This window comes from Sparus aurata, chromosome 23 (genome assembly GCF_900880675.1).
Source record: "Sparus aurata chromosome 23, fSpaAur1.1, whole genome shotgun sequence".
Taxonomy (NCBI): domain Eukaryota; kingdom Metazoa; phylum Chordata; class Actinopteri; order Spariformes; family Sparidae; genus Sparus; species Sparus aurata.
In genome coordinates this window covers 28,619,845-28,646,934 of record NC_044209.1, presented here as the reverse complement: position 1 = coordinate 28,646,934, position 27,090 = coordinate 28,619,845, and the positions used below count along the sequence as shown (strand labels likewise).

The 27,090-nt window shown below is 42.4% G+C and overlaps 2 protein-coding genes across 5 annotated transcripts in view; both read right to left on the bottom strand.

Moving 5' to 3' along the window:
• LOC115575854 (uncharacterized) overlaps positions 1–27,090 on the bottom strand; it is a 41,872-nt gene that overhangs the window by 13,633 nt on the left and 1,149 nt on the right. The window contains exons 1-3 of one of the 4 annotated variants that reach the window (XM_030408225.1): positions 26,350–26,600; positions 24,746–25,225; positions 23,873–24,482 (exon numbers count right to left, since the gene is read on the bottom strand). The exons of 1 other annotated variant lie outside the window; for it this stretch is intronic. In XM_030408225.1, coding sequence (XP_030264085.1) covers positions 23,981–24,482; positions 24,746–25,225; positions 26,350–26,429 — 1,062 coding nt within the window. In that variant the 5' untranslated portion in view covers positions 26,430–26,600 and the 3' untranslated portion in view covers positions 23,873–23,980. Of the gene's footprint in view, positions 1–23,872; positions 24,483–24,745; positions 25,226–25,874; positions 25,901–26,349; positions 26,601–27,090 lie in introns of those variants that run through there. 2 more of the 4 variants (XM_030408227.1, XM_030408226.1) reach the window with 2 other exon arrangements.
• The window catches only part of LOC115575853 (uncharacterized), a 39,884-nt gene continuing 12,856 nt past the window's right edge, over positions 63–27,090 (bottom strand). Inside the window, exons 5-6 of the mRNA XM_030408224.1 lie at positions 7,776–8,220; positions 63–649 (exon numbers count right to left, since the gene is read on the bottom strand). Of these exons, the coding sequence (XP_030264084.1) occupies positions 191–649; positions 7,776–8,220 (904 nt within the window). The 3' untranslated portion in view covers positions 63–190. The remainder of the gene's footprint in view (positions 650–7,775; positions 8,221–27,090) is intronic.

The window sequence follows — 27,090 nt, the reverse complement described above, 5'->3', positions numbered from 1 at the left end:
TTCAAGTGCTGCTCTAAACTCTGGTGTTACTATTTAACGCTTCAACAAAACCAGACAGGAGCTCAGATTTAACATCACCAATTTATTCTGACAATGACACAGTTACTCAATAAAATGTCAGTTACTTTTATCCAAATATACAAAAATACATTTGAAAATACAAAAATAAATTGGTAGCTGTTCGGAGAGCTCACTTGTGGCCATATGCTCCACATCCAGAGGAGGGTTGGACTGGGAGTGGTTTGATGATGTTAATAATCTTGATTCGATTTGGATCCCAGACACAATTCTCCTCCAAACCGCTCTTCACCATCCCACAGTTGGGTGGCACCCAGGCGGTGTCGTAGCCGAGGTCATGCCAGGTCTTCTGATGTGGATGGTTTTGACGATTGATGGCGATCACTTTCCCCACGTCGACCCTAACCCTAATGACGGCCCTGTCAGACTCAGGGTGATCAATGGGATAGCGGCTGGCTTTCTGCAGGTCTCTGCTGAGGTAGACGCCACAGCCGAGCATCCCGCCTGCAGACTGACGGAAACCTGATTTCCGGATGGCTTCAGCGCTCTCCTTGGTGGTGCCATGGTACATGATGTACTTTCTACCACTGACCGGTTCATCGTGGCCCAGGCGACTTAAACCAGCCGGCAAGTCAAAGTCATCTTCAGCCCACTCGTACTGCATGTTGGTGTCAGTATCTCTGTAGGAGAGAAGTTTATTACTGTTCAGAATCCATTCAAACATAATAAACCCGAAAGTCGTACTTGAGTAAAAGTCTTTATGTATCTAATATTAACTCTACTTAAGTATCAAAAGTACAAGTAAGAGTAATTATACTCTGTGAACTAGGGGTTGACTTATTATTGATTATTAGGTCAGATATTAAGCATTTTTCTGATTATTTTAATAAGTCGATTAAATACATTAAAAATGCATTGCTCTGATGCAATATGTAATCTGTGCAGTAACTAGAAATCAAAGTGATCATAGACATTTAATAGAGTACAAAGTGCAATATTCAGTCCCTCAAAACTGCACTTAAGTAAAAGTACTTCAGTAAATGTACTTAGTTACATTTAATCACTGCAGACATTTTCTTTTAAATGGATTCTGTCACAGTTTTCCAGTCTTGACCTTCCAACTTGTATGTTGAGAGTTTATTTCCTGAGAAATGTACCGTCTCCCTCTCTGATTGAACACGGTTCAACATGTGCATTTATATCAGACAAGAACATCAACATTTTGTACTGAAGGTTCCATTAAAAGCAGATTAACATCATCTTCTCATACAAGAGTATTGATCATTTTAGCTATAAGAAGTGTGTCCACGTACCTCTCAAAGTTCCTCCAGGAGTGCCGGCTGTGAGTTCACTCTGCTTTATATAAGGCAATCCGGGTATGGGCGGAATTTCCATAAATGTGCCTTCGCTTTCGTTTCACTTGTATGATCTGTTTTATGACTGTTGTTTCACCTGTATGATCTGTTTTTCTACTTTTGTTTACAATCTAACAGGATATGCTAGTTTGGGTGTGGTCGACACAACAGTGACGTTGGGAATTCCAGGCCATACGTGCAGATGTGAGCATGGGAGTTATGCAGCTTTGCAGGCCTCCACTATCAGGTCATTAGAGGTGAACTTTTACTTCTGTCATGTACAGCAGCAGATAAACTGCATAACAGTCAAAATCACCAGAATAAATGAAAAATGAATAAAACCACAGATATGATCAAACTTTAGGTTTTCTTAATGCTGGGACAACGATATTTAATATTTTAGTTCTGGTTATGTTTAAGAACAAGAATAACTACAGAAGAGATCAAGTTTTGGATTTAAATAATTATTGTTTTTTTAAAAAGAATTTGGAAGATTTATCCATCCTCAGACAGACAAATGTAAAATCAGTCCATTCTCCATGAATCAATGAAATGATGCCGTCAGCACTGACTCTGTACATTAAGCTTGCAGGTTACTCTGTGAGGAAAGCTTTGGGATGTCCTCTACCTCCCACACCTTCACATCAAGGATGAATGGACATATTTATTTGACGACAGTAGAAATGTAAAAACAAGATGGCTGATCACACACAGTTCTCCCTCTGTGAGCTCCACTGCATTAACCGATGACACATAAACCTCGTTGTTACTGCTCGGATTCTCTGCTGCACATTTACAAAAAGGTAAAATGTGACAGATCGTGATTCATCAGTCATGAACTTCTCTGTTCTTTACATCACTGCCTCTTCAAGTGCTGCTCTAAACTCTGGTGTTACTATTTAATCCTTCAACAAAACCAGACAGGAGCTCAGATTTAACATCACCAATTTATTCTGACAATGACACAGTTACTAAATAAAATGTCATTTACTTTTATCCAAATATACAAAAATACATTGGTAGCAGTTCAGAGAGTTTACTTTTAGCCATACGCAGGGGCAAAACTCTCTCTAAGTAATATATATACACACACACACACACATATATATGTAACATAGCCTAATTAAATATAAATGTATAGGTAACATAAGCAATCAAGCTAGCATTAGCACACAAAAACAATGCGAGTGTCAGTTTACTGACAACAAAACAGATAACATAAGCAAATCTACTGATAATAGAATAAAATAAAGAGATGTTGAAATAAAATGAAAAGATGTTAATAGTAAGGATAATACAAATAGTAATAATATAGATATGTAATTAACTAAAATGATCATACACACACACACTATTGTGGTCACTGTAGTCCTCAGCAAGACATGGGCTCCCCCACGGACCTGTTAACAGGACTGTAATAACAGTGACATAATTAAACTGTCTGTACGAAGTTAATCAAACGCTGTGATGGTCAATTTTTCAAATGTTTCTAAAAGACCCTAACAGTAATAACAAAACAACTATCTAGGTGCTGTATCGTAAGCAACTGGACTTATTTCAGTTTCTTGATGACCATCCATCCAGCCAACTTCTTCCGCTTATCCGGGGCCGGGTCGCAGGGACAGCTGTCTGAGCCGGGACACCCAGACTTCCCTCTCCCTGGACACTTCCGACCCCATACTCCCAAAGCACCTCCCACAGAATGCCACGAGGGACACGGTCGAATGCCTTCTCCAAGTCCACAAAGCACATGTGGACTGGTTGGGCAAACTCCCATGAATCTGTTAAGAAATGAGACACGGACACGGAGATTGTCTTTCTAGGCAAAGGGGAAGAGCAGAAGTCAGCAAACAAAGTCTGGGCTCCTGAGTTCCAATGAGCTGCTCTCCCCAAGCATCTTTTATTCACCTACAACAGGGCGTAAGCGTATATGATTGGCTCTATGAGTCATACAGTTGTTATGCATGATGGAGAAGTACACGTACACACTTTCGGACCTATGGCCTTCAGCATCTATCCTTCACACAAACATTCTTATGATGTCCACCATCAGTTATTCACACAAGATGCCATTTGAGGCCTTGTGGTCCCGCCGGAGGGTGAGTGTGTTTCTTCGCAGTACTTTTCCAGGAGCTCGGTACACTTCCACAAACATATAAAGGAAGACAAGCAGGTTATATCAATGCAATGCAAGAAACTGATAATATAAGCATAATTTTTCCAACACAACTATCGGCCGAATTCTCCTCTCCAGTACCCTGGAATAGACTTTCCCAGGGAGGCTGAAGAGTGTGATCCCCCGATAGTTGGAACACACCCTCCGATCCCACTTTTTGAATAGAGGGACCACCACCCCGGTCTGCCAGTCCAGAGGCACTGTCCCCGACTGCTACGCGATGCTGCAGAGACGTGTCAACCAAGACAGCCCCACAACATCCAGAGACTTGAGGTACTCAGGGCGGATCTCATCCACCCCCGGTGCTTTGCCACTGAGGAGCTTCCCAACTACCTCAGTGACTTCGGCTTGAGTGATGAATGAATCAACCTCTGAGTCCCAAGCCTCTGCTTCCTCTAGGAAGGCGTGTCAGTGGGATTGAGGAGATCCTCAAAGTATTCCAGTTGAGGTCAACAGCTCCCCACCTCCACTGTAAACAGTGTTGGTGGAGGATTGCTTCCCCTTTCTGAAGTGCCGGATGGTTTGCCAGAATTTCTTCGAGGCCGACCTGTAGTCCTCCTCCATGGCCTCCCCGAACTTTTCCCAGACCCGAATTTTTGCTTCCGCAACCGCCCGTGCTGCCGCACGCTTGGCCTGCTGGTATCCGTCAGCTGTCTCAGGAGTCCCCTGAGCCAACCAGACTCAATAGGACTCCTTCTTCAGCTTGACAGCATCCCTTACTTCCAGTGTCCACCACCAGGTTCTGGGATTGCCGCCACGACATGGCCTTATGGCCACAGCTTTGAACAGCTGCATCTACAATGGAAGTGGAGAACATGGTCCATTCGGACTCAATGTCCCCTGCCTCCCTCGATATCTGGTCAAAGCTCTCCCAGAGGTGGGAGTTGAAGACCTCCCCGACAGAGGGTTCCGCCAGACGTTCCCACCAGACCCTCACAATGCGTTTGGATCTGCCAAGTCTCTCTAGCTTCCTCCCCTGCCAGCGGATCCGACTCACCACCAGGTGGAGATCAGTTGTTTCTTGACAATGTTTCACCTCTCATCCAAGAGGCTTCTTTAGTTCTAACTGGAGGGGAGATAAAGATCTACAGGACCCCGGTGGAGAAGGTGAGCAGTTATAGGTACCTCGGAGATCATATCTCTGAGGACCAAACATGGATGACCCACATCACCTCACAGGTGAAGAAGGCTATGCAGCACCTGTATCACCTCAGACGTCTGAGGACATTTGAGGACATTCTCCTCAGGGCTGCAGAAACCTTCTCTGCTGCTATCCAGTCTGTCATCTCTGGAAGCATCACTGCCTGGTATGACAACTGCAGCGCCCAGGACCGGAAATCTCTCCATAGAGTGATCCGATGTGCTGAGCGCATCACAAGAACTGCATTTTCCTGCCTTCAGGACATTTGGATCAGGCGGTGCAGGTCCAGAGCGACTAGGATTATGAAAGACATTCACCGCCACAAACCTTAACTTTTGTTTGTTGCTTTTCCCTCACCAGAAACGAAAAAACCCGTATGAAAACCCAGAGAACGATGTTATTCAAAGATACCCCTCCACGGATGGCGGGGCAGCTGACCAACTGTTCAATTCTCCACATTGTTAATTGTGTATTTTTCTGGCCTACTTCTTCCACTTCTTCTATTTCTTCAGTAGAAAACTGTTCTGGTCAGAGTCAGTTAGTTCTGTCTAAATGGGACAGGGTACTCCAGGATCCAGGTTGCAGTAGGTGTACTAATGGCCTGTGAAGATTTTGTAGGCCATGACACTCCCAGAAATAAGTACACCTGCAGTGGTGAGGCCAACATCCACACACATTCTCAGTAGACGTTCAACACAGCGGCACCAGAAACTCCTGGTCTGAACCTCAGCAGCTTGAGGTTCTGCAGGTGGACTCTCAAGGAGGTCGAGAGAGTCTTCACTTTCCTACAGAGCATGCACTGCTGCCTTCAGCTGTTTAATCTCTGCCTGGTTTGTCTCATTCCGATCTTTAAGTTGGACCTCCTCAGCAGTGAGTATTTCTACCCCCCTCCACAGAATCTGCTCCTTGTTATTCATATCTTTTAATCCAACGGAAACACACTTACATCAGATTTGAGCTTGGCGTTCCCAGTCGCCGTATCTTGTGGCATTGACTCAAACATCCTAAGCTTGACCTCCCCCTGACCGACAAAAGTTCTGTTGGGCTTCTCAGACGTGTGAAGTCTCTGAGACTCCTGAGATTCAGGTCCACCTTTAGTCTCTGACATAGAGAGACACCACCAGTCCATTAAAAATGCTGAATGGCACCGACCAGAAGATGTGTTTTTAAACATACAAGATCCTTCAGATGGCAGCTTAATAAAGTTAACCAGATCAAATAAATGTTAAAAAATGAATAAATGAATAATTATATATTTACTGAACGGTAGATTATAAATGCTGCCACGTTGTTGCGCTGTAATTTTTTTGTTTATTTAAATTGTTGAATTTAATTAAAGTTTAATGAAGATGCTGAATGATGAGACTCTTCTCTGTGCATTTATAACTGCTCACAATATGAAGCAGACATTCTTCCTCTGTTGTCTCAATACGAACTAAACGTGAACTCTCTGTTGATCCACGAGGACATTTAATAGATAGAGACTTTTTTATACATCGCCATAAAATAAAAAACTAAACAAAACAGACAGAGTAACAGCTGTGTCAGTTCAGAATAAATGTTCCTGTGGCTGTATCTTTATTTTAATATCCTATTTTTAGTAGCTTTTGGAAAATCGTAAGTGTAGAAACATGACATTATGACACTTATTTTACACATAAAATGAAGCTAAGAATCATCAGGTGATGTTTGTTAACACAAATATTTATATAATTCATTTAATCATTAATAATTTATGTAATTACACATTGTCAGTTTCATGATATTAATAAAAAATATGGCTTGAAACGGAACAAATCCCATTAATATTTCATGTTGTTATACATACATCCCTCCTCATGGGGGCAGTGTTGTGTCACTCAGAAAAACAAAACAGGTGAGAACAGGTGTTGCATGTTGCTTCATGTGTATTTGTGTGTTTGTGTCAAAAGTGTGTATTCATTAAGTCCTTACATGTTACTGCACTGCTGTGTCATGATTATCTCTAAATGGAAATCTATTAAAAAACAAAACTGATTGATGTATTTTTATGGATTAAAACACCCAGCAGAACATTAAGTGGTAACAGTTAGCTTCACCTTCACCTGCTGCAACACCACAGATTCTTACATATTCATATTTTATAACACAATAACGCAGTATATGTTGTTCTGGAATCAGCTGTTCTGCATAAAAAAGTACTTTGTTCTTGATTAATATTTTCAGTTAGTGACTCTTGTAGTGAACTTGATGTAAATCAGATGTTAATTTGAACTTTTTATTCTACTTCTGATGAAGTCGTGACTCACTGGGACACAAAAAAGAGCCGTTGGTTACGTTCCTGTGCTTCTCCTGCTGTGACAAGTCAAAATGTCTGATGTGAAAAAGGTTAAAGAGGCCCAATTCATTAAAAGGCTTAAACATGCTCATTTCTGACAAAAGGGGCCACAGTTCCGTCAAATTGAATGACATTTCTGATCCTTCTGTAAGGTGCAACTGAACTACTCACTACTCTAAATTGTTTTAGGATATTGGGATACGGTGTATTGTATTTCAGTCTTCATCGGTTTTACTCCTGGAGAGCCATGTGTATCTGAGATATGAAATATGATCGTGTTTGTTTGTTTTGTAGATCTGCTCCAGCTCAGTTGTGGGGCTGTAACTCAGATGAAGGGTCAAAATAAAAATGGCTATAAAAGTCTCTGGATGTTGAGATAGTGTCCAGTGTGGGCATTTAAAATAGTCATGGTGAACCGACGTAAGAATCACTGGCAGACTGGTTTCACCGCAATGGATTGAACACCAGACACAGTCGAGCACGTCGGTGATGAAACTTCTCTGTTCTTTACATCACTGCCTCTTCAAGTGCTGCTCTAAACTCTGGTGTTACTATTTAATGCTTCAACAAAACCAGACAGGAGCTCAGATTTAACATCACCAATTTATTCTGACAATGACACAGTTACTAAATAAAATGTCAGTTACTTTTATCCAAATATACAAAAATATATTTGAAAATACAAAATACATTGGTAGCTGTTTGGAGAGCTCACTTGTAGCCATATGCTCCATATACAAAGGAGGGTTGGACTGGGAGTGGGTTGATGATTTTGGTGATCTTGATTCGATTTGGATCCCAGACACAATCCTCCTCCAAACCGCTTTTCGTCATCCCACATTTGGGTGGCACCCAGGCGGTGTCATAGCCATAGTCATGCCAGGTCTTCTGATAAGGGTGGTACTGACGATTGATGGCGATCACTTTCCCCACGCTGACCAGAACCTTGATGACGGCCCTGTCAGACTCAGGGTGATCAATTGGATAGCGGCTCGCTTTCTTTAGGTCTCTGCTGAGGTAGACGCCGCGGCCGAGCATCCCGTCTGCAGACTGACGAAAACCGGATCTCAGGATGGCTTCAGCGTTCTGCCTGGTGGTACCATGGTACATGACGTACTTGTGACCATCTATTGGTGTCGAGAGGCCCAGACGACCGACACCAGGGGGCATGTCGAAGTCATCTTCAGCCCACTTGTAATGATTGTTGGCGTCACTGCAGGAGAGAAGTTTATTACTGTTCAGATTCCACTCAGATCAGAGTGATGAAGCTTCTCTGTTCTTTACATCACTGCCTCTTCAAGTGCTGCTCTAAACTCTGGTGTCACTATTTAATGCTTCAACAAAACCAGACAGGAGATCAGATTTAACATCACCAATTTATTCTGACAAGTGACACAGTTACTAAATAAAATGTCATTTACTTTTATCCAAATGTACAAAAAAATTAAATACATTGGTAGCTGTTTGGAGAGCTCACCTGTAGCCATGTGCTGGGCTTGGGTTGATGATGTTAATAATCCGGATTCGATTTGGATCCCAGACACAATCCTCCTCCAAACCGCTCCTTACCATGCCACAGTTGGGTGGCACCCAGGCGGTGTCGTAGCCATAGTCATGCCAGGTCTTCTGATAAGGGTGGTTTTGACGATCGATGCGGATCACTTTCCCCACGTCGACTGAAACCTTAAGGACGGCCCTGTCAGACTCAGGGTGACCAATGGGATAGCAGGCTCGCTTTTTTCAGGTCTCTGCTGAGGTAGACGCCGCGGCCGAGCATCCCGTCTGCAGACTGACGGAAACCGGATGTCAGGATGGCTTCAGCGCTCTCCTTGGTGGTGCCATGGTACATGACGTACTTTCTACCACTAACCGGTTCATCGTGGCCCAGGCGACTTAAACCAGCAGGCAAGTCAAAGTCATCCTCAGCCCACTCGTACTGCATGTTGGTGTCAGTATCACTGCAGGAGAGAAGTTTATTAATATTCAGATTCCACTCAAATATAATAAAGCTGAAAGTCGTACTTGAGTAAAAGTCTTTATGTATCTCATATTAACGGTACTTAAGTATCAAAAGTACAAGGAAGAGTAATTTTACACTGTTAACTAATGGTTGACTGATTATTGATTATTAGGTCAGATATTAAGCATTTTTCTGATTATGTTAATCATTCTTTAACATAAAAGATTCTGTTTTATATAAAGATTCTTGATAAACGATTTCATTTAAACATGCATTACTTTGGCTCTGAAGCAGCAGAGTGGAAGAATAAAGTAGCAGAAAATGGAATTACTCAAGTAAAGTACAAGTACCTCAAAACTGAACTTAAATAAAGTACTTAATGCACTTGGTTACATTCCATCACTGCAGACAGTTTCTTTTAAATGGATTCTTTCACAGTTTTCCAGTCTTGACCTTAAAACTTGTGAGAGTTTATTTCCTGAGAAATGTACCGTCTCCCTCTCTGATTAAACGCGGTTCAACATGTGCATTTATATCAGACAAGAACATCAACATATTGTGCTGAAGGTTCCATTAAAAGCAGATTAACATCATCTCCTCATACACGACTAATGATCATTTTAGCTATAAAAAGTGTGTCCACGTACCTCTCAAAGTTCCTCCAGGAGTGCCGGCTGTGAGTTCACTCTGCTTTATATAAGAGTGTTCGGGACTTGGGCGGAATTCCCATAAATGTGCCTTCACTTTCATTTCACCTGTATGATCTGTTTTATGACTTTTGTTTCACCTGTATGATCTTTTTTTATAATGTTTGTTTACAATCTAACAGGTTCCAAGGCCTTATGTGCATGTGTGAGCATGGGAGTTATGCAGCTTTACAGGCCTCCACTATCAGGTCATTAGAGGTGAACTTTTACTAAATTTAACTGTTTCTGTCACAGTCATGTACAGCAGCAGATAAGCTGTATATCAGTCACCAGAATAAATGTTTGCATTATATGTTTCTGGAGTTTGGGTGAGATGGTGTTGAACGACCCATATAAAACAGACTTGGGATCAATTTTGATCCTGAGTACGATTTAAGTAGAAAACCATGTGTTAGTGATTCTTAGAAAAACCTTACTTTGACGTGGAAAGGATCTTTCTTAATGAGCAGAGTCTTGTCTTGACCCTGGAGATCCTCCTGCTGGTTCCATCCTTCATGATCCATATGTGTCCACAGAATAAACATGTTGTCTGGCTTCAGTCTCCTCTAACATCACTGTGGTCTCATCTTTCAAAAAAGTTTGATTCTCTCTGTTGTTCCATGCTTATTCCTGACTAAACCCTTGTTTGTTTTGGCTTCATATGAGCAGAAATCACCCGGCAGGTGTCGTCAGTTTACGTTGATTTGAGTTTTGTGGATCGCAGGTGTGTCGTCATAAACAGCCTTCCAACATTTTTAACGCTCGACAGCTTTTATGAATCAGACCTAAGGAAGCTGCCTGGAAATGTGGTGGCTGTAGCTCAGGAGGTAGAGCGGGTTGTCTAGTAATCAGAAGGTTGCTGATTTGAATCTCAGCTACCTCTCACTGCATGTCGAAGTGTCCTTGAGCAAGATACAGACGCCTGAGTGCTCCCGATGAGCAAGGCATGGCAGCAGACTGGTGAAGTGTTATAGAAATGCAAGTCCATGGTCTCAATCCAATCCAAATAATCTTAAAGAATGTTCTTTATAAATGCTCCTGATGATGACTTTAAAGGGGCGCTGTGCAGTTTGGAAGAAGAAACTCAAACTCAGAATTTTAATATTTCCATCAGTGAGTAAACGAGCTGTTCTCAGAGGAAAACAAGGAACCAGAACTCTGTTTGAAGCTGGAGAGGTGGCAGGGTCTGCCGCATATTAATGAAGTTAAACTGTATATACTGTGTTGTCCTTTAATGGTGCCATTTGTAAGTTGTCAGTCCCAACTGGTCAGATAATGGCACTCTGGGTTGGCGGCCGAACCGTCTTACAACCTCAGATCATCAGTTTTTGATGAGTTGGGAATGAGACTTTTCTTCCAAAAATCCCTTTAAGGTCAGTTTTTTTTAATTCTGTTTATTCAGTCATGAAAACAAAGAGAACCAGTGTTTTTTTAAATTTTTTTAATTAAAAGTCTTCACACCATCTCGTCAAACTTCCTCTGAAGCTTTCTCTCCTGTGTGGATCCTCATGTGCGTCTCCAGTGAGCTCGAGGCCCCAAAACATTTCCAGCAAACGCTGCAGGAAGTTCACTCTGCTTTATATAAGGGCCTTCAGGATTTGGGTGGAATTTCCTTAAATGTGCCTTCACTTTCGTTTCACCTGTATGATCTGTTTTTTTACTTTCGTTTCACCTGTATGATCTGTTTTATGACGTTCGTTTGCAGTCTAACAGGATGTGCTTATTTGGCTGTGGTAGATGCAACAGTGACGTTGGGATTTTGAGGCCTTATGGGCATGTGTGCACACGAGAGCTTTACAGGCCGCAACTATTAGTTCATTAGATGTGAACTTTTACTAAATTAAAATGTTTCTGTCATGCTCATGTACAGCAGCAGATAAGCTGTGTAGCAGTCACAGTCACCAGGATACATGTTTGCATTATATGTTTCTGCGAACCACAGATATGATAAAACTTCTGCAGTTTGGGTCAGCTGGTGTTGAACAACCCTTATGAAACAGGATGGATTTTGATCTTAAGTACGATTTAGTGATTATCAAAAAAACCTTACTTTGATGTGGAAATGATATTTTTTACTGAGCAGAGTCTTGTCTTGACCCTGGAGATCCTCCTGCTGGTTCCATCCTTCATGATCCATATGTGTCCGAGCTCGTGGTGAACTTCAGAGGCGACACTGCGGCTGCATGTTTAGTCCACAGAATAAACATGTTGTCTGGCTTCAGTCTCCTCTAACATCACTGTGGTCTCATCTTTCAAAAAAGTTTGATTCTCTCTGTTGCTCCATGCTTATTCCTGACTAGACCCTCATTTGTTTTGGCTTCATATGAGCAGAAATCACCTGGCAGGTGACGTCAATTTAAGCTGATGTAAGTTTTGTGGGTCGCAGGTGTGTCAGATACAAACAGGCGTCCTAAAGCTTAAGCAAAGTTTTTAATGCTTTTATGAATCAAATGGTAAACGACAGCTCAAAGCGCTGTACAATACATGCCACGTTCACACACCTGCTCATCAGGAGCAATTTGGGGTTCAGTATCTTGCTCAAGAACACTTCGACATGCAACTAGGGGGAGCCGGGATTCAAACTGGTGACCTTCCGATCACTAGACGACCTGCTCTACCCACTGAGCCACAAGGAAGCTGCCCGGAAATGTGGCGGCTGTAGCTCAGGAGGTAGAGCGGGTCGTCTAGTAATCAGAAGGTTGCTTGTTTGAATCTCGGCTCCCCCTCACTGCAGGTCAAAGTGTCCTTGAGCAAGATACTGACGCCTGATTGCTCCTGATGAGCAAGGCATGGCAGCAGACTGGTGAAGTGCTGAGATTCAGGTCCATCTTTAGTCTCTGACATAGAGAGACACCTCCATTCCATTGAAAATGCTGAATGGCACTGACTCATGACGCTGCTGAACGATGCGACTCTTCTATGAGCATTTATAACTGCTCACAATATGGAGCTGACATTCTTCCTCTGTTGTCTCAGCTTTTATGAACCAAACCTAAGGAAGCTGCCTGGAAATGTGGCAGCTGTAGCTCAGGAAGTAGAGCGGGTTGTCTAGTAATCAGAAGGTTGCTGGTTTGAATCTCAGCCCCCTATCGCTGCATGTCGAAGCGACCTAAACATGAACTCTCTGTTGATCCTGTAGTTTCTGGGCTTTCCTCCTCCAAGGTGTCGGTGTGTAGTCTGATGATAAAAGAATTCTGTGAAGGCAAGGCTGGGTGGAATGATAGAGCAATCTTTATTGAAACAGAATCTAGAGCCCTGCGTCCGGATCAGAAGCGGCCGCAAATCAAATCTCTGGACAAAGCAATGCCAAAATGCTTTGCCGAGAGCAGAGGCTCTATCAGAACTCCTATCAGCCTTTGATCTAAGGAGATCTACCAAGTGCCACCCCCTCGTTCTTCCTGTGAGGGCCTTTTTAGAGTCCCTTCTCAAGTACACCCACTTCTTCTGATTGGTCCCCTTGCCAAATTATCCAATAGACTAAAAGAAGAGTTTGACCTGTGTTAGGCATCTCCCACCATTTGGCATGCAGGTCAAACTTAGCTAAGCACTTTATTGTCTGTTAACCTTCGGCCCCTCACAGTTGGAAGCCAACCCCTGGACCTTCACTCACACAATGAAAATCAATTAGTCATTATTGAATACAAACTAAGTAGATAAGTCATGATTGAACATGGTTTTCCCTGCCATTATACGGCTGAGGCGCGGCGCCCAAGCATTTTTGCCTCCCGCCTAAGCAGGGTTCTCCCCAGACGGTGGAACAGCGGCGCTACGCCGCTATACCGCTAGGTCAGCGCCGCTATACTCCGCATGTGACGGTGACGAGCGTCCGTCCCCCGGCTGACGGAGTTGATGACCGACTGTCTGTGTCTCTCCCCCCCCGGGACAGACGGTGCGCCGCAACACTAAACATTTCTGGGGAGAACCCTGTTGAATCTAACCTAAGTAGATCAGAATGTGTTGCCCTCCAGATACCTCAATCCACGAGGACATTTAATAGATAACGGTTTGATCTATCGCCATAAAATAAAAAACAAAACAAAACAGACTGAGTTACATGACATTTATTTAACACATAGAATACATTTGAGAAACACCGGGTGATGTTTGTTAACACAGATATTTATATTATTCATTGAACTATTAATAATTTGTGTAATTGCACATTGTCAGTTTTATGATAATGATAAAAAACATTCCTTGAAACAGATAAAATACTCTGAGAGAAGATCCCATTAATATTTTATGTTGTTATATACACATCCCTCCTCATGGGGGCAGTGTTGTGTCACTCAGAAAAAAAGAACAGGTGAGAACAGGTGTTGCATGTTGCTTCATGTGTGTTTGTGTCAAAAGTGTGTATTCATTAAGTTCTTACATGTTACTGCACTGCTCTGTGTCATGAGTATCTCTAAATGAAAATCAATTAAAAAACAAAAAAACAAACAGAAAACTGATTCATGTATTTTATGGATTAAAACACCCAGCAGAACATTAGGTGGTATCAGTTATCCTCACCTTCACCTGCTGCAACACCACTGATTCTTACATATTCATATTATATAACACAAAAACACATCATATGTTGTTCTGAAATCAGCTGTTCTGCATAAAAAAGTACTTTGTTCTTGATGAATATTTTCAGTTAGTGACTCTTGTAGTGGACTTGATGTAAATCAGATGTTAATTTGAACTTTTTATTCTACTTTTGATGAAGTCGTGACTCGCTGGGACACAAAAAAGAGCCGTTGGTTACGTTCCTGTGCTTCTCCTGCTGTGACAAGTCAAAATGTCTGATGTGCAAAAGGTTCAAGAGGCCCAATCCAGAGTCCTGCACGGGTCTTATTTTGCAAACCCGCACCCCCCGGGACCCGTCGTACTTAAAACCGCATCCGACCCGTTTCCCGACAGTAGCACAAATTACATTCCGCACCCGAGCCGACCCGCTATAAATTGATACCGACGCCCGACCCGCACCCGAAGCAAAATTAGACTGACGCAATTTTTAAAAATGAAAGTAAGCCAGCGTGGGGAATGGGAGTTCAGGGAGGGCGCAAGCACGCATGAATGAGCTCATATGAAATAAATCGTATTGACCCGCATATAGGACGACCCTGATTATAAGACAACCCCTCTTTTCAAGACTTCAGAAAAAGACTCTGATAACCAAAATTCGTTTCTCAATAACAAAGTCACATACCCTCCTGTCAGTCTCTTGGAAGCGGCCGCTTAGAGGACCACGATAAGCTTTTCTCTTACTGTTAGCGTTTTCAGACGATCTTTTTGGACCCGCCATCTTCGGACGTTACACTCCGTAACTCCATATTTCTTGGCTGGCTGACAGTTGTTAGGCACCTCCGCTGCATTGGTCACCATTATCTTAAAATCAGCATCATAGCTCCGCCTCAGATGTCTGTTAACTTGCCACACTTGATCCACTTTGCTCCGTAAAATCACCGCGTCTCTCCATTTTTCATCTCCTGTCACTTCTTCTCCGCTGTGATTGACAGATAACCCAGCCACAGTGTCAGTGACGTCTCTACAATAAGCTGGCGCCCTCTGCCGTTGCGGTCGTGTAGCGACCCAGACAACTATCAGCATGTGTTCACGGTTAGACCCCGATTATAAGACGACCCCACTTTTTCCACATAATTTTCATCCAAAAAAACCTTGTCCTATATTCGAGTCAATACAGTACATGCTTATCATTTTGAAATGCAGGCATATTTTTGTAGATGTGACGCTAATGATTTTTTTTTTTTTTGCACCTGACGCCATGAAAATGACAATCGCAAAACCCGACCCGCGCTCTCTAGGCGTCCGACCCGATCCGCACCCGTGTCCGACACAGGACACCCGTTTCATCCAAATTGTGCAGGTCACCCGTCGGGTACCTGCGGGTACCCGAACCCGTGCAGGACTCTGGCCCAATTTATTAAAAGGCTTAAACATGTTCATTTCTGACAAAAGGGGCCACAGTTCCCTCAAATTAAATGACATTTCTGATCCTTCTGTAAGGTGCAACTGAACTACTCACTACTCTAAATGGTTTTAGGATATTGGGATATGGTATATTGTATTTGTTGCCTCAGTGGATTTACTCCTGGAGAGCCATGTGTATCTAAGATATGAAATATGATTGTGTTTGTTTGTAGATCTGCTCCAGCTCAGTTGTGGGGCTGTAACTCGGATGAGGGGTCAAAATATAAATGGCTATAAAAGGCTCTGAATGTTGAGTGAGTGTCCAGTGTGGGCATTTTAATAGTCACGGTGAACCGACGTAAGAATCACTGGCAGACTGGTTTCACTGCTATGGATTGAACACAGACACAGTCGAGCACGTCGGTGATGAAGCTTCTCTGTTCTTTACATCACTGCCTCTTCAAGTGCTGCTCTAAACTCTGGTGTTACTATTTAAAGCAGGGGTCACCAACACGGTGCCCGCAAGCACCAGGTAGCTCCCGAGGACCACATGAGTCGCCCTCAGGCCTGTTCTAAAAATTAAAATTAAATATTGATATTATCTGTTTCCCACCTTGTTAAGTCATTGTTGATGATTATTGTGATTAATCATTAACGGGATCAGTGTCTTCACATAGATGAGTATCATTAATCATTAATTATCATATCTAACTAAAGGCAAACTGAGCAAATTTGTGATTTCAGAAGAGTGTATCAAGCTGGTAGCCCTTCGTATGACTCAGTACCCATGAAGTAGCTCTCAGTTTCAAAAAGGTTGGTGACCCCTGATTTAAAGATTTCGACAAAACCAGACAGGAGCTCAGATTTAACATCACCAATTTATTCTGACAATGACACAGTTACTAAATAAAATGTCAGTTACTTTTATCCAAATATACAAAAATATATTTTTAAATACAATAATAAATTGGTAGCTGTTTGGAGAGCTCACTTGTAGCCATATGCTCCATATACAAAGGAGGGTTGGACTGGGAGTGGGTTGATGATTTTAGTAATCTGGATTCTATTTGGATCCCAGACACAATCCTCCTCCAAACCGCTCCTCACCATCCCACAGTTGGGTGGCACCCAGGCGGTGTCGTAGCCATAGTTATGCCAGGTCTTCTGATAAGGGTGGTATTGACGATTGATGGCGATCACTCTCCCAACGCTGACCACAACCTTAATGACGGCCCTGTCAGACTCAGGGTGACTAATGGGATAGCGGCTGGCTTTCTGCAGGTCTCTGCTGAGGTAGACGCCGCGGCCGAGCATCCCGCCTGCAGACTGACGAAAACCTGATCTCATGATGGCTTGAGCGTTCTGCCTGGTGGTGCCATGGTACATGACGTACTTTCTACCATCTACTGGTGCCGAGAGGCCCAGACGACCGACACCAGGAGGCACGTCGAAGTCATCTTCAGCCCACTGGTAATACATGTTGGTGTCGCTGTTGGAGAGAAGTTTATTACTGTTCAGATTCCACTCAAACATAAAAAACCTGAAAGTCGTACTTGAGTAAAAGTCTTTATGTATCTAATATTAACTCTACTTAAGTATCAAAACTACTAGTAAGAGTAATTTTACAATGTGAACTAGGGGTTGACTGATTATTGATTATTAGGTCGGATATTAAGCATTTTTCTGATTATTTTAATTAGTCGATTAAATACATATATTAAAAAATGCATTGCTCTGATGCAATATGTAATCTGTATAGTAACTAGAAATTAAAGTGATCATAGACATTTAATAGAGTACAAAGAACAATATTCAGTCCCTAAAAACTGAACTTAAGTAAAAGTACTTAAGTAAATGTACTCGGTTACATTCCATCACTGCAGACGGTTTCATCTTGACCTTCCAACTTGTATGTTGAGAGTTTATTTCCTGAGAAATGTACCGTCTCCCTCTCTGAGTAAACACGGTTCAACATGTGCATTTATATCAGACAAGAACATCAACATATTGTGCTGAAGGTTCCATTAAAATCAGACTAACATCATCTCCTCATATACGACTATTGATCATTTATTTATTGTAGGGAGAAGATAAAGTTTGTCCACGTACCTCTGAAAGATCCTCCACAAGTTTTGGCTGTGAGTTCACTCTGCCTTATCTTAGGGCGTTCAGGACTTGGGCGGAATTTTCTTTAAATGTACTTTCACTTTTACCCGTATGATCTGTTTTTTTGACTTTCGTTTAAAATCTAACAGGATGTGCTTATTTGGGTGTTGTAGAGGCAACAGTGACGTTGGGATTTCAGGGCCTTATCTGCAGATGTGAGCATGGGAGTTATGCAGCTTTACAGGCCTCAACTATCAGGTCATTAAAGGTGAACTTTCACTTCTGTCATGTACAGCAGCAGATAAACTGCATAACAGTCAAAATCACCAGAATAAATGAAAAATGAATAAAACCACAGATATGATCAAACTTTAGGTTTTCTTAATGCTGGGACAACGATATTTAATATTTTAGTTCTGGTTATGTTTAAGAACAAGAATAACTACAGAAGAGATCAAGTTTTGGATTTAAATAATTATTGTTTTTTAAAAAAGAATTTGGAAGATTTATCCATCCTCAGACAGACAAATGTAAAATCAGTCCATTCTCCATGAATCAATGAAATGATGCCGTCAGCACTGACTCTGTACATTAAGCTTGCAGGTTACTCTGTGAGGAAAGCTTTGGGATGTCCTCTACCTCCCACACCTTCACATCAAGGATGAATGGACACATTTATTTGACGACAGTAGAAATGTAAAAACAAGATGGCTGATCACACACAGTTCTCCCTCTGTGAGCTCCACTGCATTAACCGATGACACATAAACCTCGTTGTTACTGCTCGGATTCTCTGCTACACATTTACAAAAAGGTAAAATGTGACAGATCGTGATTCATCAGTCATGAACTTCTCTGTTCTTTACATCACTGCCTCTTCAAGTGCTGCTCTAAACTCTGGTGTTACTATTTAATCCTTCAACAAAACCAGACAGGAGCTCAGATTTAACATCACCAATTTATTCTGACAATGACACAGTTACTCAATAAAATGTCATCTACTTTTATCCAAATATACAAAAATACATTGGTAGCAGTTCAGAGAGTTTACTTTTAGTCATACGCAGGGGCAAAACTCTCTCTAAGTAATATATATATACACACACACACACACACATATATATGTAACATAGCCTAATTAAATATAAATGTATAGGTAACATAAGCAATCAAGCTAGCATTAGCACACAAAAACAATGCGAGTGTCAGTTTACTGACAACAAAACAGATAACATAAGCAAATCTACTGATAATAGAATAAAATAAAGAGATGTTGAAATAAAATGAAAAGATGTTAATAGTAAGGATAATACAAATAGTAATAATATAGATATGTAATTAACTAAAATGATCATACACACACACACTATTGTGGTCACTGTAGTCCTCAGCAAGACATGGGCTCCCCCACGGACCTGTTAACAGGACTGTAATAACAGTGACATAATTAAACTGTCTGTACGAAGTTAATCAAACGCTGTGATGGTCAATTTTTCAAATGTTTCTAAAAGACCCTAACAGTAATAACAAAACAACTATCTAGGTGCTGTATCGTAAGCAACTGGACTTATTTCAGTTTCTTGATGACCATCCATCCAGCCAACTTCTTCCGCTTATCCGGGGCCGGGTCGCAGGGACAGCTGTCTGAGCCGGGACACCCAGACTTCCCTCTCCCTGGACACTTCCGACCCCATACTCCCAAAGCACCTCCCATAGAATGCCACGAGGGACACGGTCGAATGCCTTCTCCAAGTCCACAAAGCACATGTGGACTGGTTGGGCAAACTCCCATGAATCTGTTAAGAAATGAGACATGGACACGGAGATTGTCTTTCTAGGCAAAGGGGAAGAGCAGAAGTCAGCAAACAAAGTCTGGGCTCCTGAGTTCCAATGAGCTGCTCTCCCCAAGCATCTTTTATTCACCTACAACAGGGCGTAAGCGTATATGATTGGCTCTTTGAGTCATACAGTTGTTATGCATGATGGAGAAGTACACGTACACACTTTCGGACCTATGGCCTTCAGCATCTATCCTTCACACAAACATTCTTATGATGTCCACCATCAGTTATTCACACAAGATGCCATTTGAGGCCTTGTGGTCCTGCTGGAGGGTGAGTGTGTTTCTTCGCAGTACTTTTCCAGGAGCTCGGTACACTTCCACAAACATATAAAGGAAGACAAGCAGGTTATATCAATGCAATGCAAGAAACTGATAATATAAGCATAATTTTTCCAACACAACTATCGGCCGAATTCTCCTCTCCAGTACCCTGGAATAGACTTTCCCAGGGAGGCTGAAGAGTGTGATCCCCCGATAGTTGGAACACACCCTCCGATCCCACTTTTTGAATAGAGGGACCACCACCCCGGTCTGCCAGTCCAGAGGCACTGTCCCCGACTGCTACGCGATGCTGCAGAGACGTGTCAACCAAGACAGCCCCACAACATCCAGAGACTTGAGGTACTCAGGGCGGATCTCATCCACCCCCGGTGCTTTGCCACTGAGGAGCTTCCCAACTACCTCAGTGACTTCGGCTTGAGTGATGAATGAATCAACCTCTGAGTCCCAAGCCTCTGCTTCCTCTAGGAAGGCGTGTCAGTGGGATTGAGGAGATCCTCAAAGTATTCCAGTTGAGGTCAACAGCTCCCCACCTCCACTATAAACAGTGTTGGTGGAGGATTGCTTCCCCTTTCTGAAGTGCCGGATGGTTTGCCAGAATTTCTTCGAGGCCGACCTGTAGTCCTCCTCCATGGCCTCCCCGAACTTTTCCCAGACCCGAATTTTTGCTTCCGCAACCGCCCGTGCGGCTGCACGCTTGGCCTGCTGGTACCCGTCAGCTGCCTCAGGAGTCCCCTGAGCCAACCAGACTCAATAGGACTCCTTCTTCAGCTTGACAGCATCCCTTACTTCCAGTGTCCACCACCAGGTTCTGGGATTGCCGCCACGACATGGCCTTATGGCCACAGCTTTGAACAGCTGCATCTACAATGGAAGTGGAGAACATGGTCCATTCGGACTCAATGTCCCCAGCCTCCCTCGGTATCTGGTCAAAGCTCTCCCAGAGGTGGGAGTTGAAGACCTCCCCGACAGAGGGTTCCGCCAGACGTTCCCACCAGACCCTCACAATGCGTTTGGATCTGCCAAGTCTCTCTAGCTTCCTCCCCTGCCAGCGGATCCGACTCACCACCAGGTGGAGATCAGTTGTTTCTTGACAATGTTTCACCTCTCATCCAAGAGGCTTCTTTAGTTCTAACTGGAGGGGAGATAAAGATCTACAGGACCCCGGTGGAGAAGGTGAGCAGTTATAGGTACCTCAGAAATCATATCTCTGAGGACCAAACATGGATGACCCACATCACCTCACAGGTGAAGAAGGCTATGCAGCACCTGTATCACCTCAGACATCTGAGGACATTTGAGGACATTCTCCTCAGGGCTGCAGAAACCTTCTCTGCTGCTATCCAGTCTGTCATCACTGGAAGCATCACTGCCTGGTATGACAACTGCAGCGCCCAGGACCGGAAATCTCTCCATAGAGTGATCCGATGTGCTGAGCGCATCACAAGAACTGCATTTTCCTGCCTTCAGGACATTTAGATCAGGCGGTGCAGGTCCAGAGCGACTAGGATTATGAAAGACATTCACCGCCACAAACATTAACTTTTGTTTGTTGCTTTTCCCTCACCAGAAACGAAAAAACCCGTATGAAAACCCAGAGAACGATGTTATTCAAACATACCCCTCCACGGATGGCGAGGCAGCTGACCAACTGTTCAATTCTCCACATTGTTAATTGTGTATTTTTCTGGCCTACTTCTTCCACTTCTTCTATTTCTTCAGTAGAAAACTGTTCTGGTCAGAGTCAGTTAGTTCTGTCTAAATGGGACAGGGTACTCCAGGATCCAGGTTGCAGTCGGTGTACTAATGGCCCATGAAGATTTTGTAGGCCATGACAGGCCATGAAATAAGTACACCTGCAGTGGTGATGCCAACATCCGCACATATTCTCAGTAGACGTTCAACACAGCGGCGCCAGAAACTCTTGGTCTGAACCTCAGCAGCTTGAGGTTCTGCAGGTGGACTCTCAAGGAGGTCGAGAGAGTCTTCACTTTTCTTCAGAGCATGCACTGCTGCCTTCAGCTGTTTAATCTCTGCCTGGTTTGTCTCATTCCGATCTTTAAGTTGGACCCCCTTAGCAGTGAGTATTTCTACCCCCCTCCACAGAATCTGCTCCTTGTTATTCATATCTTTTAATCCAACGGAAACACACTTACATCAGATTTGAGCTTGGCGTTCCCAGTCGCCGTATCTTGTGGCATTGACTCAAACATCCTAAGCTTGACCTCCCCCTGACCGACAAAAGTTCTGTTGGGCTTTTCAGACGTGTGAAGTCTCTGAGACTCCTGAGATTCAGGTCCATCTTTAGTCTCTGACATAGAGAGACACCACCAGTCCATTAAAAATGCTGAATGGCACCAACCAGAAGATGTGTTTTTAAACATACAAGATCCTTCAGATGGCAGCTTAATAAAGTTAACCAGATCAAATAAATGTTAAAAAATGAATAAATGAATAATTATATATTTACTGAACGGTAGATTATAAATGCTGCCACGTTGTTGCGCTGTAATTTTTTTGTTTATTTAGATCATTGAATTTAATTAAAGTTTAATGAAGATGCTGAATGATGTGACTCTTCTCTGTGCATTTATAACTGCTCACAATATGAAGCAGACATTCTTCCTCTGTTGTCTCAATACGAACTAAACGTGAACTCTCTGTTGATCCATAAGGACATTTAATAGATAGAGACTTTTTTATACATCGCCATAAAATAAAAAACTAAACAAAACAGACAGAGTTACAGCTGTGTCAGTTCAGAATAAATGTTCCTGGGGCTGTGTCTTTATTTTAATATCCTATTTTTAGTAGCTTTTGGAAAATCGTAAGTGTAGAAACATGATATTATGACACTTATTTTACACATAGAATAAATCTAAGAAACACCGGGTGATGTTTGTTAACACAAATATTTATATTTTTCATTTAACTTGTAATAATTTGTGTAATTGCACATTGTCAGTTTTATGGTATTGATAAAAAAATATTCCTTGAAACAGAACAAATACTCTGAGAGAAGATCCCATTAATATATCATGTTGTTATACACACATCCCTCCTCATGGGGGCAGTGTTGCGTCACTCAGAAAAACAGAGCAGGTGAGAACAGGTGTTGCATGTTGCTTCATGTGTGTTTGTGTCAAAAGTGTGTATTCATTAAGTTCTTACATGTTACTGCACTGCTCTGTGTCATGATTATCTCTAAATGAAAATCAATTGAAAAACAAAAAACAAACAGAAAACTGATTTATGTATTTTATGGATTAAAACACCCATCAGAACATTAAGTGGTAACAGTTAGCTTCACCTTCACCTGCTGCAACACCACAGATTCTTACATATTCATATCAAATAACACAAAAACACAGTGTATGTTGTTCTGAAATCAGCTGTTCTGCATAAAAAAGTACTTCGTTCTTGATGAATATTTCAGTTAGTGACTCTTGTAGTGAAGTTGATGTGAATCAGATGTTAACTTGAACTTTTTATTCTACTTTTGATGAAGTTGTGACTCGCTGGGACACAAAAAAGAGCCGTTGGCATTAAAAGGCTTAAATGTGCTCATTTCTGACAAAAGGGGCCACAGTTCCCTCAAATTAAATGACATTTCTGATCCTTCTGTAAGGCGCAACTGAACTACTCACTACTCTAAATTGTTTTAGGATATTGGGATATGATGTATTGTATTTGTGTCTTCATCGGTTTTACCCCTGGAGAGCCATGTGTATCTGAGTTATGAAATATGATCGTGTTTGTTTGTAGATCTGCTCCAGCTCAGTTGTGGGGCTGTAACTCAGATGAAGGGTCAAAATATAAATGGCTATAGAAGTCTCTGGATGTTGAGTGAGTGTCCAGTGTGGGCATTTTAATAGTCATGGTGAACCGATGTAAGAATCACTGGCAGACTGGTTTCACCGCAATGGATTGAACACCAGATGACCCTTGAACACCAAACACAGTTGAGCACGTCGGTGATGAAACTTCTCTGTTCTTTACATCACTGCCTCTTCAAGTGCTGCTCTAAACTCTGGTGTTACTATTTAATGCTTCAACAAAACCAGACAGGAGATCAGATTTAACATCACCAATTTATTCTGACAATGACACAGTTACTTTGATCCAAATATACAAAAATATATTTGAAAATACAAAATACATTGGTAGCTGTTTGGAGAGCTCACTTGTACCCATATGCTCCATATACAAAGGAGGGTTGGACTGGGAGTGGTTTGATGATTTTGGTGATCTTGATTCGATCTGGATCCCAGACACAATCCTCCTCCAAACCACTTTTCGTCATCCCACATTTGGGTGGCACCCAGGCGGTGTCGTAGCCATAGTCATGCCAGGTCTTCTGATAAGGGTGGTACTGACGATTGATGGCGATCACTTTCCCCACGCTGACCAGAACCTTAATGACGGCCCTGTCAGACTCAGGGTGATCAATGGGATAGCGTCTCGCTTTCTGCAGGTCTCTGCTGAGGTAGACGCCAGGGCCGAGCATCCCGTCTGCAGACTGACGAAAACCTGATCTCAGGATGGCTTCAGCGTTCTGCCTGGTGGTACCATGGTACATGACATACTTGTGACCATCTATTGGTGCCAAGAGGCCCAGACGACCAACACCAGGGGGCACATCTGAGTCATCTTCAGCCCACTTGTAATGATTGTTGGTGTCACTGCAGGAGAGAAGTTTATTACTGTTCAGATTCCACTCAGATCAGAGTGATGAAGCCTCTCTGTTCTTTACATCACTGCCTCTTCAAGTGCTGCTCTAAACTCTGGTGTCACTATTTAATGCTTCAACAAAACCAGACAGGAGATCAGATTTAACATCACCAATTTATTCTGACAATGACACAGTTACTAAATAAAATGTCATTTACTTTTATCCAAATATACAAAAAAAATAAATACATTGGTAGCTGTTTGGAGAGCTCACCTGTAGCCATGTGCTGGGCGTGGGTTGATGATGTTAATAATCTGGATTCGATCTGGATCCCAGACACAATCCTCCTCCAAACCGCTCCTCACCATCCCACAGTTGGGTGGCACCCAGGCGGTGTCGTAGCCGAGGTCATGCCAGGTCTTCTGATAAGGATGGTTTTGACGATTGATGGCGATCACTTTCCCCACGTCGACTGAAACCTTAATGACGGCCCTGTCAGACTCAGGGTGACCAATGGGATAGCAGCTCGCTTTTTTCAGGTCTCTGCTGAGGTAGACGCCGCGGCCGAGCATCCCGTCTGCAGACTGACGGAAACCGGATGTCAGGATGGCTTCAGCGTTCTGCCTGGTGGTGCCATGGTACATGACGTACTTTCTACCACTAACCGGTTCATCGTGGCCCAGGCGACTTAAACCAGCAGGCAAGTCAAAGTCATCCTCAGCCCACTCGTACTGCATGTTGGTGTCAGTATCACTGCAGGAGAGAAGTTTATTAATATTCAGATTCCACTCAAATATAATAAAGCTGAAAGTCGTACTTGAGTAAAAGTCTTTATGTATCTAATATTAACGGTACTTAAGTATCAAAAGTACAAGGAAGAGTAATTTTACACTGTTAACTAATGGTTGACTGATTATTGATTATTAGGTCAGATATTAAGCATTTTTCTGATTATTTTAATCATTCTTTAACATAAAAGATTCTGTTTTATATAAAGATTCTTGATAAACGATTTCATTTAAACATGCATTACTTTGGCTCTGAAGCAGCAGAGTGGAAGAATAAAGTAGCAGAAAATGGAATTACTCAAGTAAAGTACAAGTACCTCAAAACTGAACTTAAATAAAGTACTTAATGCACTTGGTTACATTCCATCACTGCAGACAGTTTCTTTTAAATGGATTCTTTCACAGTTTTCCAGTCTTGACCTTAAAACTTGTGAGAGTTTATTTCCTGAGAAATGTACCGTCTCCCTCTCTGATTAAACACAGTTCAACATGTGCATTTATATCAGACAAGAACATCAACATATTGTGCTGAAGGTTCCATTAAAAGCAGATTAACATCATCTCCTCATATACGACTATTGATCATTTTAGCTATAAGAAGTGTGTCCACGTACCTCTCAAAGTTCCTCCAGGAGTGCCGGCTGTGAGTTCACTCTGCTTTATATAAGAGTGTTCGGGACTTGGGCGGAATTCCCATAAATGTGCCTTCACTTTCATTTCACCTGTATGATCTGTTTTATGACTTTTGTTTCACCTGTATGATCTTTTTTATAATGTTTGTTTACAATCTAACAGGTTCCAAGGCCTTATGTGCATGTGTGAGCATGGGAGTTATGCAGCTTTACAGGCCTCCACTATCAGGTCATTAGAGGTGAACTTTTACTAAATTTAACTGTTTCTGTCACAGTCATGTACAGCAGCAGATAAGCTGTATAACAGTCACCAGAATAAATGTTTGCATTATATGTTTCTGGAGTTTGGGTGAGATGGTGTTGAACGACCCATATAAAACAGACTTGGGATCAATTTTGATCCTGAGTACGATTTAAGTAGAAAACCATGTGTTAGTGATTCTTAGAAAAACCTTACTTTGACGTGGAAAGGATCTTTTTTAATGAGCAGAGTCTTGTCTTGACCCTGGAGATCCTCCTGCTGGTTCCATCCTTCATGATCCATATGTGTCCGAGCTCGTGGTGAACTTCAGAGGCGACACCGCGGCTGCATGTTTAGTCCACAGAATAAACATGTTGTCTGGCTTCAGTCTCCTCTAACATCACTGTGGTCTCATCTTTCAAAAAAGTTTGATTCTCTCTGTTGGTCCATGCTTATTCCTGACTAAACCCTTGTTTGTTTTGGCTTCATATGAGCAGAAATCACCCGGCAGGTGTCGTCAGTTTACGTTGATTTGAGTTTTGTGGATCGCAGGTGTGTCGTCATAAACAGCCTTCCAACATTTTTAACGCTCGACAGCTTTTATGAATCAGACCTAAGGAAGCTGCCTGGAAATGTGGTGGCTGTAGCTGAGGAGGTAGAGTGGGTTGTCTAGTAATCAGAAGGTTGCTGATTTGAATCTCAGCTACCTCTCACTGCATGTCGAAGTGTCCTTGAGCAAGATACAGACGCCTGAGTGCTCCCGATGTGCAAGGCATGGCAGCAGACTGGTGAAGTGTTATAGAAATGCAAGTCCATGGTCTCAATCCAATCCAAATAATCTTAAAGAATGTTCTTTATAAATGCTCCTGATGATGACTTTAAAGGGGCGCTGTGCAGTTTGGAAGAAGAAACTCAAACTCAAAATTTTAATATTTCCATCAGTGAGTAAACGAGCTG